Source organism: Anguilla rostrata, chromosome 9 (genome assembly GCF_018555375.3).
Source record: "Anguilla rostrata isolate EN2019 chromosome 9, ASM1855537v3, whole genome shotgun sequence".
NCBI lineage: Eukaryota > Metazoa > Chordata > Actinopteri > Anguilliformes > Anguillidae > Anguilla > Anguilla rostrata.
In genome coordinates this window covers 5,510,622-5,527,915 of record NC_057941.1, presented here as the reverse complement: position 1 = coordinate 5,527,915, position 17,294 = coordinate 5,510,622, and the positions used below count along the sequence as shown (strand labels likewise).

Sequence of the window (17,294 nt, the reverse complement as noted above, 5' to 3'; positions counted from 1 at the left end):
CCATCAAATTATAACAGGCTATGAAAACAAACAGTCCATATCAGTGAGGGATAAGCCTTTAATCAAAATAGAGAAACATTGTATTTGATCTAGAAAATTGATTGATGGGACAAACCTCTGAGAAGAGTTGTTCCAAAGGGTCTACACTGAATTGAAATAGGTAATTATTGAAGATAATAAAGATGCAAATATTAATAAAATATTTTTAAAAAGAATCTGTAATCCAAAAATAATTTTGTAAAATATTCCAGAGATTACCGATAGCAGTCCTGAATTTCTGAATTTTCCCCCAAATAGAACTCCATTTCTAAATCAAATTTGGTGTATACTTCATTTTCAGTTTTTCCTGTTGTGTATTTTTTTATTCTCCTAATGTACTGCTAGCTACTATTGGATGTTATGCTATCTAAGTGAAAAGATGATAGCAAACATGCAAGTATAGCATACCTTGCACTTAAACTGTTTACCTTGTGAAATGCACTTCTACAAATTCCTTTGGCTAAAACCGTCTTTACATTACATCAGAGGCATTTATCAGACACACTTATCCAGAGCGACTTACACAACTTTTTACATAGCATTTAATTGTATTTACATTATAAGTACCTTGCTCAAGGGTACAACAGCAGTGTCCCACCCAGGAATCAAACCTGCAACCTTTAGGTGACAAAACCACTCCCACTATACTACACTACTGCCCCCATCTGCCTTATGACTACTTCTTAAATTGTAAATATGTTTTAACAATGGTTTATAAATTAGGATTCCTATTTGTCAACACTTATTCATTATTACTTAAACCAAAAGAGCAAACAATTCCAAACACACATGACCCTTCACCTCTGTTAGGTGTTAGCAGTGTGACATTGTGGTTTAAGGTAACTGTTATTAGAGCTGGCATTACGGTCCCTATAAATTAACTCCCAATAAGAGCCTACAAACCTACTGTGAAAGCAAAATAAAATTCAATCCCACAGAAACCTTCAAGACCTAGTTCAACTGCATGCTAAGGAGGCAACAACTCATCAACTCCACAAGTATGCTTTTACATGCTTTCACAAGTTTTACATGATCAAGCAATTAACTTTCGCGCAATTATTTCAAACTGCAAAACAAACCTGCTACAAATAGACTTCCTGCTTCAGGTAGCATATAATACACAGAGCAGTGAGCTATCATTAATAAAGACAATCTACATCCATCATGATACATTAAATTAGCTTCTGTAAATCCATCTTTCACGGTCCATTTTAAAATGCAAAACACGCACACACACACACGCTATCATTTTAATTGCCACAGCATACAATGACATTGTAGATGATTCTGTGCTTCCTCAATAGTTTAGGGAAGGCCCTTTCCTGTTTCAGCATACCAATGCTCCCGGGCACACAGCGAGGTCCATATAGAAATGGTTTTGTCGAGAACATTGTGGAAGAACTTGACTGGCCTGCACAGAGCCCTGACCTCAACCCCATTCAACACCTTTGGGATCAAGCCAAGGCTGAGCCAGGGCTAATTGCCTAATCAGTGCCCGACCTAATGCTCTTCCAGCAGCAATGCTCCAGCATCTAGTATAAGGAATTCCCAAAGGAGTGGAGGTTGTTTTACCAGCAATTAGGTAGACCACTCCATATTAATGCCCATACTATTTAATGAGATGTTGGATGTCACATGTCCACATACTTTTGGCCATGTAGTGTATGTGTGTGTGTGTGTGTGTGTGTGTGTGTGTATATATATATATATATATATATATATATATATATCCTCCATACCCTCCATTTGATAGTGTGAAATATATACGTATACACAAGACACTGAGTCACACTTTATAAAATGGAGGGTAAGCCGGCATAAGGTGTTTATAATTATTCCTTTTATTCAAGCATTTTTAGAGTGTTGTTCTCGCATGAACCCCCATCCTTCCTTCCCCGGCAGCTCACATCAGGGTCCCTCACTAAGTGGAAGCCAGCCACAGCGATCCATCTTCACTTCCACATCACAAAGACGTCTAACCACAGTAATCCATTTAAATGAGAAGCTACGGAGGAGAATTTGCTAAATGGATCGCCTATTACTTTTCCTCTGCCCCTCAGACGGAAAGCCTTGGAGAGATTATAAATCTCTCCCACTGTTATAAAGGGAAAAGGGAAAAAGCCTTCCAGGTTTAAACAATCACCCGTGTGTAGGGTATGCACAAGGATTTAAGCAAAGCAGTGCAACATGCAATCATTAAGGTAAATCTTTAATTAATACATGATGCACAGCACTGCTGACCAAATGAGTTACAAAGATTTGCTAATCATGGTTTAATTTTATTTTCTATTTATCTGCTATAATGCATCTTCCTATTGGCTTTTCATAATATTAGTTCAGAGGAACTAAAGCATGGTTTTTAATAAATCTGAGTTCTTACTTCCGTACTTAATTTTACTTACTCAATAGTTTTGTACTCTCCCAATGTATTGCCTGTTACTATTTGAATGCTATGCATGATAGAAAGCATGTAAGCATGTAAGATGTTGGACATCTGGTGCTTAAATACGTGGCCAGTCAGAAACAATAAATTGTGTATAAGTAAATTGAAATAACTAACATATGAAGTTCAACTGAAGTGTACAATAGTACTGTGTAAGCTATTCAAATGCACCGATTACATATGGAATACATTTCACAATTGCTAAAAAAAAAAAAAAAAAAAAAATAGTTGTCACAGCCCTACCACCACAATTCCTCATACTAACCCCAAAATCCATATACCCAGATACTTCTGAACATCACACATTATTTAAAGTGTTGGAGGTTCCTCTCATCACTGGAGAGCACTGCATAGTCTCTCAACCTCAATAAGGTGGTCATATGTCTTTGGACCTCCCCACGAGAACCAGTGATTTGCCTCAAACCATCTGGGGCTCAGTGGTCTCACCCCCATTCTTGCACTGGTCAGGTAATCACTTCATGTTAATGTGAACTGTAAGGAGTGGTCAGAAACATCTTTCATATGCTGAACCATCCACAGCATAACAGTTACCACAGCAAGTGTGCCAAACAATAAGCTTGTTTGGTCATTAGGAGCATACTGCCCTCTGCTGGTCATCCAGTGCTCTGCATGAGCAGAGCAGTCGGTATATGGTCCTCCGTTGATGCTTAAAACCAGACAAAAGAACAAGCTGCCTTCCTTTTGCACAATTTAATATCTTTATAGTGAGATGTCCTTTGTAACATTATCAACATCAGAAAAAAATTACTGCAAGCTATTAAAAATCTGTTGGAGGATTAAAATACTAATTTTCAGTTGAACACTTATCTATTTAAGCAGTGACATTTTAGAATAATTAAAAAGCTATCCCTGCACTTGCTTAAAAATATCATCAGTGGCATTTATAACGCTTTTTTCACCCCTTCATGAAACTGCAACCCATTTATGCTGTGCGGTTGGCTGAAAAAGTACTTTGCTGCCACCTCATGGCAACGTTTGGTAACAGCAGGGTTAATCATTTATTCTAAACCAGTTAAAATTATTTCACATTCAGAACTGAACACAGCTAAAATATTTTTATATGCAGTCTTTCTAACTGTCGCGAAAATAAATTGCCAAAGAAATAAAACCAGTATAACCAATAAATGAATAAATGAATGAATTTTTAAAGACATTCAGTGTGCAACTGTTCATAATGTGGTACTATATGACACACAGAACAATTTAACAATTTGGCATCTTAAAATCATCTGGTTTTGGCAGGAGGACGCTTGGTCAGGTCAACAGCAACATCCACACATACTGTTGAGGCCAAAGGTTTACATACACCAAGGCTAAAGACATTCAAACTCAATTTTTCACAACTCCACACGTCATGTTACCGTACATTTCCTGTTAAGTCAATTAGGGTATCTATCTACTTTATTTCCATAAGCGCTCATTTCAAAATAATAGCAAAGAGATTTATTTCAGCTTTTATGTATTGTATCAGATTTTCAGTGGGTCAAAAGTTCACATACACTTTGTTAGTATTTGGTAGTAATTAAAATTACCTTTTAATTGCTTAACTTGAATCAAACGCTTGAGGTAGCCTTCCACAAGCTTCTCTCAATACTTTGCCGGAATTTTTGCCCATTCCTCCTGACAGAACTTGTGTAACTCACTCAGGTTTGTGGGCTTTTTCAGTTCAGTCCACAAATTTTTCTATGGGATTCAGGTCAGGGCTTTTGTGATGGCCATAAACTTTGTCGTCTTTAAGCCATTTTGTTACAACTCTGGAGGTATGCTTAGGATCATTGGAAGACCCAGTTGCGGCCAAGTTTTGACTTTCTAGTTGATGTCCTGAGGTGTTGTTTCAGTAATTCTAGATAATCCTCCTTCCTCATGATGCCATCTATTTTCTGAAGTGCACCAGTCCCTTTTCCAGCAAAACACCCCCACAATATGATGCAGCCACCCCCATGCTTCACAGTTGGGATGATGTTCTTCGGATTAAAAGCCTCACCCTTTTCCCTCCATACATAGTGCTGATCATTATGGCAATTTTGTTAAAGAGAACTGGAGAAGGATGAAAATGAACACAATGAAATGGATTGAAAGAGATGGACTGAGAATACATGAAACAGTTAGTCAATGGAAAATCTGTTGGAGCTGTGGCATCCAGGACCAAGATAGGGTAACAGGGGTGTGTGGTATTAAATGGAGGGAGATGGAGCTGGACGGCAGAGGTGTGAGAGGCCTTTCTACCTTGCGGCAGTCCTGACAAAAAACAGAGGGGGTCCCCAGCAGTCCCAGGAGCTCCCCACACAGCAAACATTGAGACTGGCCGTTCCCCACCGCGCTCTTCCTCATGTTCTCCAGACGCTCCACTAGCCTCCTGGGAAATGATGAAACCACATCAATCAACACAGGGAAACCAAATCACGCACAGTGCACACACCAGTGCCCAAGGCCTCTCTGCAAAGCATGCATCTCAAAGACACAATTCTCAAGTGAGATACGCATGCCCATGCAGCACTAGCAGAGTACACACGTGCACATGCAAGCACACACATGCACGCATGCAACCACATGGCTCAATTCACGTCTGGATCCAGTAGAGCGAAGTATAAATCATCATATGGTCAGCCATAGTTTTATTGTCCTAATAATGTTATGTACCATATTGTCTTTGCTATCTGTTAGCTAGATAGCTCATGACAGCTGGGGTGACGAATGTTACATTTCTAGCAGCTAGGATCTTTGTGACAACTCATGTAAATCTAAAGTTAACTAGGCCTAGACTAGTTAGCTAGGCCTAACTGTCTAACTACTTTGATATGACTAGCTAATACTAACATTTCCGATCATATTACTAGTTAGCCAGCTAGCTTTATGTAAATGTATATAACATTACATTTATGTTGCAGAAGCACATTTTTGATGTCTTAACATAGACTACTTGATGCTGTTAGCCAGACTAACTGCATGCTCATCATGAGAAGCTACATCCAGGAATACCACTCCTTCTGTTCCTAGTACTGTAGGTTATCCCTGTATTTACCAAGTTGGACTGTTGACTTCTTCTGGAAAGCAGTTATAATGGTTTAGTTACTGAGTTTTCCATTATGTTTTATTTGTTGTAGGAGTTATATGTTTGTGAAGTACTAACATAAGAAATGTAAATTCAGTTTTTCTTATTAATGGGAAATTCCATTACGTTCATGAGAAATTCAATGTTTCTTAAGTGTGGTTGATTACTTGCAGAAGTGGTAACATGGTGACGTTGTGGGTCGGTTGGTGTTAAATGGTCATAGTAGGCTATTGTCATGGTATTGAATGTGGGCTTATAGGCACAGTATGTTTGGGACAGTAGGCTATGTTTGGGGGAGAGATTTCATGCACCTATTGTGCTATACTTGTAGTTCAGTGTTATAGAAAATGATTTAAATATTTCATACACTACCATACTATCGAATAGTTGTTTCAGGATGATTTATTTTAATTTTAATTTTATATGGTAATAATAATTTGTGACCATTACATGCATGATAATGCCAAGAACTAATTAAACCTCCTGCTGCAAAAAACTAAGGAAATGAATCACAAGAAACTATGTTTTAAGTGAAATGTTTGGATTTGCCAAAAGCCTTAAAAAACAGGAAATGAAAAAGATCAGCCCTAACGCTAACATCAGCCTGCTTTCCATCAAGGGCTATCAGCACAGATCTTTGACAACAGCTACAGCTCTGCTGTACTTCAACTACATGTACTCTACATGCAGATTGCTTAAGATGCAAACCTGTAAATTCAAGAGTTTGGTTGCTAAACTGGTTTGATGAAAAAACACACCAACGCTGAAACATGGCAATATCATTTTAATGGGCAGCACATCAAGTACTTTTTCAATTCAGGTTTATGGTTTTTGTATGGAAATTTTCTTTGTTTAAAAAAATATATATGTTACATTAATTGCAGTAGCTCTATTTTTTCTGCCTACTTATTTAAAGGTACTTTATCCTTTCCTCACACTGCCAGGTAGAGCCCTCATAGGCTATGTCCTTTCCATAATATCCTGGAAACAATATCACCACATGCAGCTATTTAGGAAAGCTATGTTTAAACACAGTACATTGCATCATAGTAGGGGGCTATTGCAGAAACCTTGTTTCCTGTGCCCACTAGGCTATGGACCAACTCAACTCAGTTGATTGAAACTTGACTATTTAAATAGCCTTTTAAGCTTGATTATCTAATAAACAATCAGGGCAAGCAACCAACAGGCACAGGGGAGCCAGAGTGGGTGATTGCCAGTTGATGCCATGCCAAATGTGGGCCTCGCCCCCCCAGTGTGTGCGCCAGTCCTGGCAGTCATACCCTATTCTACATTGTTCAATCTGGTCCAGCTGCTCCGCCCTGCGGATCACTCCCAGGATGATGTCCAGCTCCTCCTCGTCCAATGCCTGGCTCCTCCTCTGCCTGTCCGTGCGAAAGGTGTGCACAGACCAGCCCGTTTGCAGCCTACAAATGAACACGTTGCGCGTTATTCTCTGGCACATGCACGTACTGTACCGCTGGACCAACAAAGCTCAACTGGTGATATTGTACCCTGATGCCATTACACTTTTCTTTTGAAATGTAGCCTAATAACGCACAGGCTAAACATCCATGAGCTGTCCACTAGAAAACAAAGCACATGGCCAACCATCACTCCATGCTCTGCATAAGACAGATAGCAAAGAGGATTGATCTTTATCACCTTCTACCCTGCTGATCATTGTGAAATAAGAATGTTGCTTTGCACATAGAATCACCAATGCAATCAGTATCTAAAGACTTGAGTGAAAATGCACTTCCTTTTGTACTGGTGTACAAAATGCAGCAGTGCCATCGGAAAGTATTCAGACCCCTTCACTTTTTTCCACATTTTGTTACGTTCCTCATTTTTATTCTCATCAATCTACACACAATAACTGGGGCCACTACTTACTTTGCTCTGAGTGCTAGTTGCCGGTCATTAGGGCAGACCCACTGGTCAGTTCCACTTCCAAACATGGCTTCGGTCATCCCTTCAAGTATGGCACCAGGGATTCTGGAAAGCATGTTAACATCAGCACATTCACTCATCTATTCTGACTACCCACAGCAGATGGGTTCCCCCTCTGAGTCCGGTTCTGCTCAAGGTTTCTTCCTGCTATCAGTCAGGGAGTTTTTCCTTGCCACTGTTGCCCTAGGCTTACTCTTTGGGGGCCGGTTCTCTGTAAAGCTGCTTTGTGACAAAGCTCCTTTGTTAAAAGCGCTATACAAATAAAAATTGATTGATTGACTGCATCAACTTAACCGTTCATAGTTCAGTAAGCATTTTGTTTTTATTCACAAAAATGCCAAGAGCACATTTATTGTTATTGTTGATTCCTTTTCACAGTTGGTGTCAATTTGTCATTCAGGAGGAAAATTAATAAAATATCACAGACTGCACTAAAGGCCACACAATGCGATAATGTGCCCAGAACCTCAACTAAGTAAATCTGGCAATATTTGTTGTTTATGCACTTTCACCATATGAGTTCCAAAGGACATTCAGTTATGAATAACGGATATGCACTGCTACAATAGAATGAGCATTTGTTTTCAATTAGATACAGGATGTTTTTACCCTCAGCAGTGGCTACCATATTTACGTAGCCTATCACATTAAATTCCTACACACCACATTGATGTCAGCGAATACTGAATCCATGACAACAGTATTATACAATTAATCTCTTGGCGCAAAGCCGCATATGACCACTCAGTCTCAAAAGGGACTTCTCTAAAACCAATGGTAAGGTTGTATATTTATTCAATATTTAGTCCCTAGAATGGCATGGTATCATTTTTGAAAACTTTGTCTCGTTTATTTCGTTATTCAGTGAGCAGTGTTTTCACTGCTGTATTGGCATATCTTAGGGCTATTGTCGGGTTTATCTTGTTGCTATGACGGAATATGATTTTTGAGCGGTAAAAGAATATTTTTACGAATGCCCAGATGGACAATATTGTCCATTATGTCATAGGTGGGGGTGTAGTTGCAGATGAGACTGAAGGTGCTTGTTAAATGAACGACCAAAGCGACAATGGTGGGGCTGCGAAACTCCGTTTTCGGCGTAGTTGTCGTGTATCGTCTACTAATGAAACTAAAACAAAGCATTTATGTTTTTAACTCATACTTTGGTTGCCGTAGCACTGAATGTTTGAGTTCAGTAATCTCAGCACGCCAGCGTGCCGACCACTAGGGGCTTTGTGCTAAGAGGTTAAAGAGACAGTCAGCTTGGTGTATGTAAACTTTTGACCCACTGGAATTCTGATATAGTGAATTAAATGTCTCTAATCGATTGTTTTAAAGATAGATCCCATAATTGACTTGCCAAAAGAAATGTAGGGTAACATGAAATGTGCGGAGTTGTGAAAAACTGAGTTTGAATATCTTTAGCCGAGGTGTTTGTATAGTTTTGGCCTCAACTGTACCACAATGTGCATGGTATTTAACATGGATTAACAATGCATTTATGCAAGCTTTGGGCTGTGTTTCGTCCGCAAGAAGATTCAAACAAGGATGAAGCAAACTGCACACTCTTAAAACACACTGCACACTGTTAAAGCACACTGCACACACATCTGAGTTCGTCCTTATGGGTTGTGCTCCTTGGTGAGTCACAATGGAATTGAAATGTCAGGTTGGCTCCCTGGTGACTTCACTGTATACAATCCAGTTTCTAGTTTTTTTTTTTTTTTTTTTTTTGGTTTTCTTTTTTTCTTTTTTCTTTTTTCCCAAGTCTTTCATTTAAAAAATTGGGTCTATTCACGATTGATTGAAGAACAAAGCTTCAAGGAACAAACAAAAAAACTCTGATTTACTGATTTGAGTAAAATCTCTTTATCTGTTCAAACCAGACTGACAGCTCACTGCAGCTCCACACACTCTGTGATTCCATCAGTACAATAAACCCAAATGCATGTAATGACTCATGCATACATTGCCACAGGTAACACTAGCAATCTGTTCATTTACAGCCATGTAATTAACGTTGTTTACATTTCCAACCAGCCTGATGTCCTTTACTCAACTCTATTGCTGTGGGTACAGGCACAGCTGGCTCCATTAACAAACTCTTAGTCAAACACAGAAGGTTAATTAGACTGTGGGCTACAACACAGGTGCAAGGCTTCCTTTTGTTGGTAATAAATATTGTTATTCAAAGTGATATACATAAGAAAATATTATTACTATTACTACAAATAATGACCACTCATTTTTTTTAATTAGAAGAATGAACATCATAAGAATTATGGACTGTAAATCTTTAGCAATTTTAAGCTATGATAATGCATTTTTAAAAATACAAATATTCAAGTCATGTATCAGAAAACCTAGTATAGTTTTATGGATAACAGTTTTTTTTATTATAGATAATAGTGTGTTATTCTTGCACATATAAATAATGATGGGAAAGTCAAATGCACACAGCGAAAATGTATCTGACTCTTAACTCTAAGACTGAAACCTTTAAAAAAAATGATCCCATTACAGTTTCCTATATTAATAGTGATGATCAGTTACACAAAAATATACAAAACAGAATACTTTTAATTTAAAGCAAAAGCACATTACATGTATTCTCTGTGCTCGACTTACATCTTTGCTGGCTATGTATCAAATCCTATAATACATTTCACAAATTCAATTTCAAACTTTCAAACATTCTCTGTGCTCGACTTACATCTTTGCTGGCTATGTATCAAATCCTATAATACATTTCACAAATTCAATTTCAAACTTTCAAACATTCTTCAGAACCAATTTGGCCAGTTTGCTCAAGAGAGGAGAGATTGCTTTGCACAGGAGGGTTATTTTTAAATTAGGACATGAACAAAACAAATGTCCTGGGCAATTAGACTACTACATGAATGCAGCATTTTCCATTTTCCAAAATCATTTTGTGAACATGGTTCTTCCAAATGTGCTCCAAAATATTAGATTAAATCGAAAAACTCTCCTGACAAAGACAAGTACTTCCATTGCGTGCGGCAACAGAGATCCCGATCTGGCAAATCAGCCTCCAACCATGTACCACTTCCTGGCTTCAGTTCAGGACAGATTGTGCAAAATCTTAAAAGACAGAAAATCCACCGTGTACAAGGTAAACAGGATAAAATAGAAGAGAGAGTATCTACCTGTTGATCCTCCAACTGCCAGGAGGAATATCAGAGCTGCGTTTCTTTGGGCTGAGCCAGGAAACAGTAGAGAAAAAGAAAAAGGGGAAAAAATGAACAATAGGGACTTGCTTGGCCCGTGCTTTCTGTTTTTAGTGCACAGGCTAACAGGCCAGCCTGACAGGCTGGTCACATGACAAGAAAACAATTTCCCATGAAACATCCTGTTCCTCAAAAGGCAGCTGTGAATGACTGGATGAAGGTTCCAAAGACAAAGCAGGATCTTTTGCTCCATTAAAGAAGCCCACATATTTATATAATTACTATTGACTGAATCTTTCAAACCATCCATTATGGTATGTAGGTGCAATGTGGAGGCAAAGTTGTGTGTGTAAACAAATTAAACGGTGTTTTTTGTGGTGGCAAAAAACAGTTTCTGGGGGCACTTGCATATTAATAGATGGTTCTAAAAACAATACAAGAGTGTCCAAATTTACAGTAGGTCACTAATATTTGGGCCAATACTGAAAAAGGTGTTTGTACAGCAACTACTGACACAAACATTTCAAGATCATTTGTTAATTAACTTACATGGATTGCAGGTTAAAATAAATATTGATTGTCATATCTCTTGCATAGCTAACTGTAGTAAAGTTCACAATGGTGGTAAAGTATGAATTGCAGTTTACATGTTAGACTTATAGAGGGACATGTTTTATTAAAAATGCATGGGTCAAATGGGCTGAGAATTCATACATCCTACCTATCTCACACAAAATCCCCCCTAAACTTTAACAAAAATAAAAATGTACTTTTTAACTTTACATGAATGGTTTATATCTAGGTACACTCAAGGTACCAAAAATTGAGTTTCTCCAAATAAGCATATGGATATAATATAATTAGAACATAAATTCTGAGGATGAAGTCTGCTCCTTTTAAGACAGTGGCTATATTGTCAGTAAATATTACTTCATGAAAATGTAGTTGTGCCTTTTTCATTCTTTTAGAATTACCAAAGCATTCACCAGGCATTGAGAGCAACATCTTGGTGTTGTTCTTGATGAAATATCAAACTTTATTATTTGTAGGTATGCTGAATTGTTACAAATGTTACATTAAGCCTGCCAATCTTAATTTGGGTAGTGATGCTGCTGCCAGCCCCGGCTTCCTTATCTAACTCTGGCCATGCACGTCATCTTCTTGTGAAAAGTCCTCTCTGTCAGAGTGACCCTAAAGTAGGCTGAGTCCATTCTTCACAGCTCACAGCACAAGAGACATGTCTCAAAAATACGATGGGCTACAGCAAGTATGCTACTGTCCTTTCTCAAATCTAAAAGATCAACTCGCTTTACCTTTTTGTGAATACGGGCATTTGGCACATATTTCAGTCTTATGCCTGAAGATTGCAGTGCAAGAACAGCAGTTAATTGCTTATTACAGTAACACAAAGTACTAATCCCAGGCAGACAAAATATTTTTACTTTAAGAAAACTTTAATGTTAAATGTGAAATTGATTTTTAAAAACAAAACAGCCTGTCATCCTAGTAAACCCACTTGCAATGACATCATACCATTATATTAGTGATTAAAATACAAATCTGTAATGCAGCTTTCCTGTCTGTATCAGTAAAATGCTCCATACAATAATTCCAGTTCAACACTTACAGGAGCTAGATTGCTCAACAAGACAAATCAAAGAAATCTAAACATGCATTTCATTCCCTAAACTCCAGCAGAGGTTCCTGACTTTGACATTTTTAAAAGGAATAGTAAATATTAATAGCTCCTACCTTGGTTGGTTTTAGGTGCAGAGATCCTCAGAGTAAATGTATTCCCCTCACTCTTCCCGTTGTTCCAGTTTCTGTTTCTGAGGTCACTGCACTGGCTTTTCTGCTGAATTCGGGGAAAACCGTTTAATAATCCGTGTCCAAACAGGTGTGCTCTATAACCGGCGAGTGTCCAGCGGAGAGTGCTGCATGAGACACCTGAGGCTGCAGCTGCCTGTTGCCTGTTCTGAAGCCTGGTTCACAGAGTACAGAGAGTGTGTTCCTTTCCCCTAAGCAAACAGCCATGCCATCGGCTAATGCACTCCCCCACTCTCATTACCTTGGTCCTGTAGATAAGCAAATGGCTGAGGTCATTTGCTGTTGACTTCTTTTTTCCAGCTCAGAAACTAAAACCACCGCATGTTCTCTTTCCCTTGTACAGCTCCCTCTCTCACATACACATTTCCCTTTCTCCTGCCCTCTTTTAAATAGCCTGGTTGACAGCCCAGGGTAACAAAAGGACTACTTGAGAATTAATCAACTCGTTCAGTGCTTTCCATCACTAATAGGGCAGTGATGTGAGTCACGAATCGATAACATAATGCCAGCAAAGTTAAAATGGCAGCACCCTTCCTCTTCATACTTGAAGATACGTTCTCATTTGTGGTCTCATTGTTTTCCACAAAACTGGACAACATTTTGAAATTGTATTTTTAACCAGTAGCATTAATTTCTTATCTTATATTTCATCTTGTACTGTATGTGTGAACATATACGGTACAGCATAAACAGCTCTTTAGCAACCCAAAATCAGAACTCATTGCACCAACACTCCCGATGATCATGAAGGCAAGCTGACTCCTTGAGGAAATCACCAAAAGGCTCCAAAAAACAATAAAATATAGTCATTTTTAAAAACCTACACAGTTCTGATGCAGCAGACTACCCTGCAGCTTATACAAAGACACATACATGTCGGCATAACCACACAGCTTTATAATGAAAATCTAAAGGCATAGCTTAACATATTTTATTCAAAACTTGGGTCTTTTTAGCAGTCTTCTTGTACAATTTCCACCCCCCAACATGACCAAAAACTAAGCAAGCCGCATTTGTGAAATCATTTATTAAGAACAGGGGTGCACAGGGGCCAATCCGTTTGAGGATTTTGTACCAGCTTCTGCTCTTAATATTTTAATTAGCGCAATCATATCTTGGTCTGATTTATGTACATGCACCACAGACTGCAAAGATTTTATTTGTGATCAAGCACAGGGGTGAACCAGCAGACGTGGTTGAAACAAAAACCACCATGCAAACAGGACCTCAGGGAGTTCTGAAACCCTGATTTAAAAACTATCAGCCCTTTCAATCGATATGATAAAGGAGGATTTATCAGTATGTTCTTTTCAATGGTCTCTTAGCAACTCACAGCCTTTTAAATGTCAAACCCCCTCAGCAGGTAAATGTTTATGTACGTGAGCCTATCTGCAACCAAAATTTAAACTGCAGTTATCAGCAGCACCATAAGTCCTAACAGGCTATTTTTTAGACTGCAATTTTAAATGGGTAGGCCATTGCCAGATTTTTTGTGGTAGCCCACCTTCAGGTGTAGCACCTGCTTGCTATAAAATGGGCCTTAAAGGGAAGACTTGTATGGCTTAATATGTTGTAAATGCCCTCAAACTATGGAAATGTGTTGTAAAAACCACACAAAAGTTTTCAGTTTTATTTTAAAACCCAGCCTTTAATAGAAATTTTTACCTATGGAGGACACGCACTGCACTTTGGGTAGATGACGTAGATGGATGGTTGCACTGGAGGTTAACTCAGTTGCTTTGTCCAGCAGTTGCGATTATTAATAGTGAAAAATATCAATACAGTGCCACAGAATTTGTGTGTGATGTGATACACAGGATACAAAGGTGTGAAAATGATGTGGCCATCAAAAAATGCACCCAGTGCATGCAAGCGTAGCCGACTTTAGCAAAGTTACTCTGTCCTGAAAGTCTGCCGTTTATCTAGTAAACCGCCTGCTGCTGCCCACTTCAGATCCAAGGCAATCGGAGAATCCAGTGGACATGTCAGGGTCCTTGTACCTCAGGTAAACCGGTTCAGGCAACCACAGAGCTCATAATTGACTGAACATATAATTACCCACATAGATGGTCAGGAACACAAGGAAGCCTTGGCAGCCCCCCTCCCCCCAATGCCACACACAATTTCAACCCGTCAATGTTTCTGCTTCAAGGCCACCACAGCCCTATTGCCCGAAGTGTTCTATCTGAAAGAAAGTGGTATCAGGCTACTCTTCTGTGTGGACCTTTGGAAGTTAGTTCAAATTCCTGAAAACTGAAATATTTGCAACAATAACTCTGCAATGACTATTATTGCCTGGCAATGTAAAGCTTTCAAATGACCTTGCATCTTATATTAAATCTGTACATTACCCAGATTTGTTCAAGCACTTGATCTCCATATAATTTCTTACAACACATTTTCGGTTTTGTATATTTATTTTTATCCAGCAAAGCATAGTCCTATTTTACAAACAGCACAGAAACAGTGGGATTGTCATCAAACTGACCAGCTGTTATTAACATTTACAATCATGCAACAAGACAAGTTAAAAGAACTGCTACTGTGGCGCTCACACTCTCCAGCATGACAGAGCAACAAAGTTGAGGTTCTCCCAAAGACCTGAGAACCGCAGTAGAAAAGAATATCGCAGAACACAAGCAAACACTCACCCACCCACACCCAGACACCATTTACACAAAGGCTCAAATCAAACTGGAAGGAGAGAGATTAATATGATCTGTGCTACAGGCGTCATCCCAAGACCCAATTGTCACACTTATTCAGTATGATACAGGCAAGGTCATCTTCCAAACCGTCCTGTCAGTGTGAGTTTAAGACTAATATCCTCATCTGAAAGTTTTTGTGAAAAATGAATGCCTTGCTTTCTGCTGAGTTTTGAAACCAGCCACTCATGATTGCTTTGATAACACCATATCATGACATGTATTTGCCTAACAGATGGCCTCATTTTATATTTGTACAGCTGTGTATTCACCAAAGCATTTCCATGTAAATGCCTTCTTTAAGGGTAATGCTTCAGTGTCATAACCAAAGATCTGAACCGGCAAATTACAAAGTCCTGTCTCATCAGGACACTGCCTTTTTAAAGGAGGGTACCATCACTTCTGTTTGTTTATACTATACAGAAGCTATATCCTGCGATGCCCACAGCCTGGTCTCACTTCCCCTTATCTCATAAATATTACCGTGGTCACTTTGAGATGGCCATGATCACTTTCATAATACCCCCTTATATACAGCAACTGTGCTGCTCCCATATTTCCAATTGGGATCATGGCTTATGGATTTTGCCAATTCAAGTCGAATGATTTTATATTGTTCGGTTTTGTGTTTTTTTTTTTTTTTTTCTTTCTATTGTTGCGTTTTTAATGTCTTGAGCTCACCAAACCGAAGTCCATGCACTGGTTGCTATTACAGATCACACATTTCTAACCGTTGACTAGTTTCTGTCTGAAAGAGGCGACTACTGACCACTGTTTTTTTTAACTGTTTTAACTATAGGATACCGCATAAGAGCATAATTTTAGTTTGAATGTGTGTGGGGGGGGGGGGGTTGTTGAAATGCATAGACCCTGAGAAGTGCAACCCTCAGGGTCTGGGGGCGTTCCCCACTAGAATAAATATTTTTTTTTATCAGCTGTGAAATGGTAATTTCAGGTGAATTCTAAGGGAAAAATAGGCTACTGCATCAGTAAGGTAATAACGTAAGATTACTGGATCAGTAAGGCTGGGCGTTTGTCACAGAAAACATTGGCTGAAGTCGCAGAGCAGGCACGGCAAAGCGGTTATGCAAATCCCAGAAAACTGCAAAACGCAGAACAAATCCTTTTTTTTTTTTTTTTTTTTAAACGTTAATTTATTCGATTAATTAATAGATCTCTTGTACAGCACTGGGAAATGATTGAAATAACATGTGCAACAACTGTAGCAGCAGTAACAAATACTTGAAATGTAAAAATAATCAATGGGCAGAAAGCTTTTTTGCCTTTAACAGAATGTTGTTAGTAATAGAACATGCTCACATTGCTCTGCTAATATAAGACACAGTTACCATGTGTCCCATTTGTCTGTTTTGGTCCAGTATATTGTATATATTGTGAGGTGCGCTGGGCATCAACACTGTTGAGAAGGGTGGTAAAACATCTGATTGCAACAGCTGACAAGGATGAGCATACTGATCCCAGCACATTCCAGAATCCGTATAAATTCTCACTTTGTTTCTCCCAGACTTTGGCTATAAGCTATTGCTAAAATGACAGGACTATACAAACAACACCATAGGCTACGCTGAGGCTACGCAGTTACCATCCAAAACGGCCAAAAGAAATCACAGCGTTAAGAACGGATGAAATTGCGGAAATGGCCAAAAAAATAAATAAATAAAAAGGGCAAAGTCACAGAATCCATGGCACCTGTGACTTCTGTGAAAAAACACCCAGCCTTACCAATACATCCAAATCACATATCATGAAATCCCCATCTTTATTAATGAAATTATTTTTTCTCATCATCATGCTTATTGGGGGGACCACCTACATTAACCCCCCCCCCCCGTAAATTACGGCCATACTGCTAATAAAAGCCTGCCACTAACTGAATCAGTGAAGAACGAGATTAAAAGATTTATAAAATAAAACATACAAGATCTTTTTCCAGTATGAGTGTATGCGTCTTTGCTCACTGCACAGGTTAACACAAGACTCAGTTTCCAATGAAGTGGCAAGTTAGTCACATAAGACTCATTAGTTAGCGCTGTCCTCAAATAAGA

At 38.8% G+C, this 17,294-nt stretch overlaps 1 protein-coding gene across 3 annotated transcripts in view; it reads right to left on the bottom strand.

Moving 5' to 3' along the window:
* Positions 1–12,859, bottom strand: part of doc2b (double C2-like domains, beta) — a 191,428-nt gene extending 178,569 nt beyond the window's left edge. Inside the window, exons 1-5 of one of the 3 annotated variants that reach the window (XM_064349921.1) lie at positions 12,449–12,859; positions 10,676–10,726; positions 7,452–7,553; positions 6,839–6,982; positions 4,730–4,859 (exon numbers count right to left, since the gene is read on the bottom strand). In XM_064349921.1, the coding sequence (XP_064205991.1) occupies positions 4,730–4,859; positions 6,839–6,982; positions 7,452–7,528 (351 nt within the window). In that variant the 5' untranslated portion in view covers positions 7,529–7,553; positions 10,676–10,726; positions 12,449–12,859. Of the gene's footprint in view, positions 1–4,729; positions 4,860–6,838; positions 6,983–7,451; positions 7,554–10,675; positions 11,633–12,448 lie in introns of those variants that run through there. The other 2 variants (XM_064349922.1, XM_064349925.1) reach the window with 2 other exon arrangements.
* Between the last annotated feature and the right edge of the window lie 4,435 nt (positions 12,860–17,294).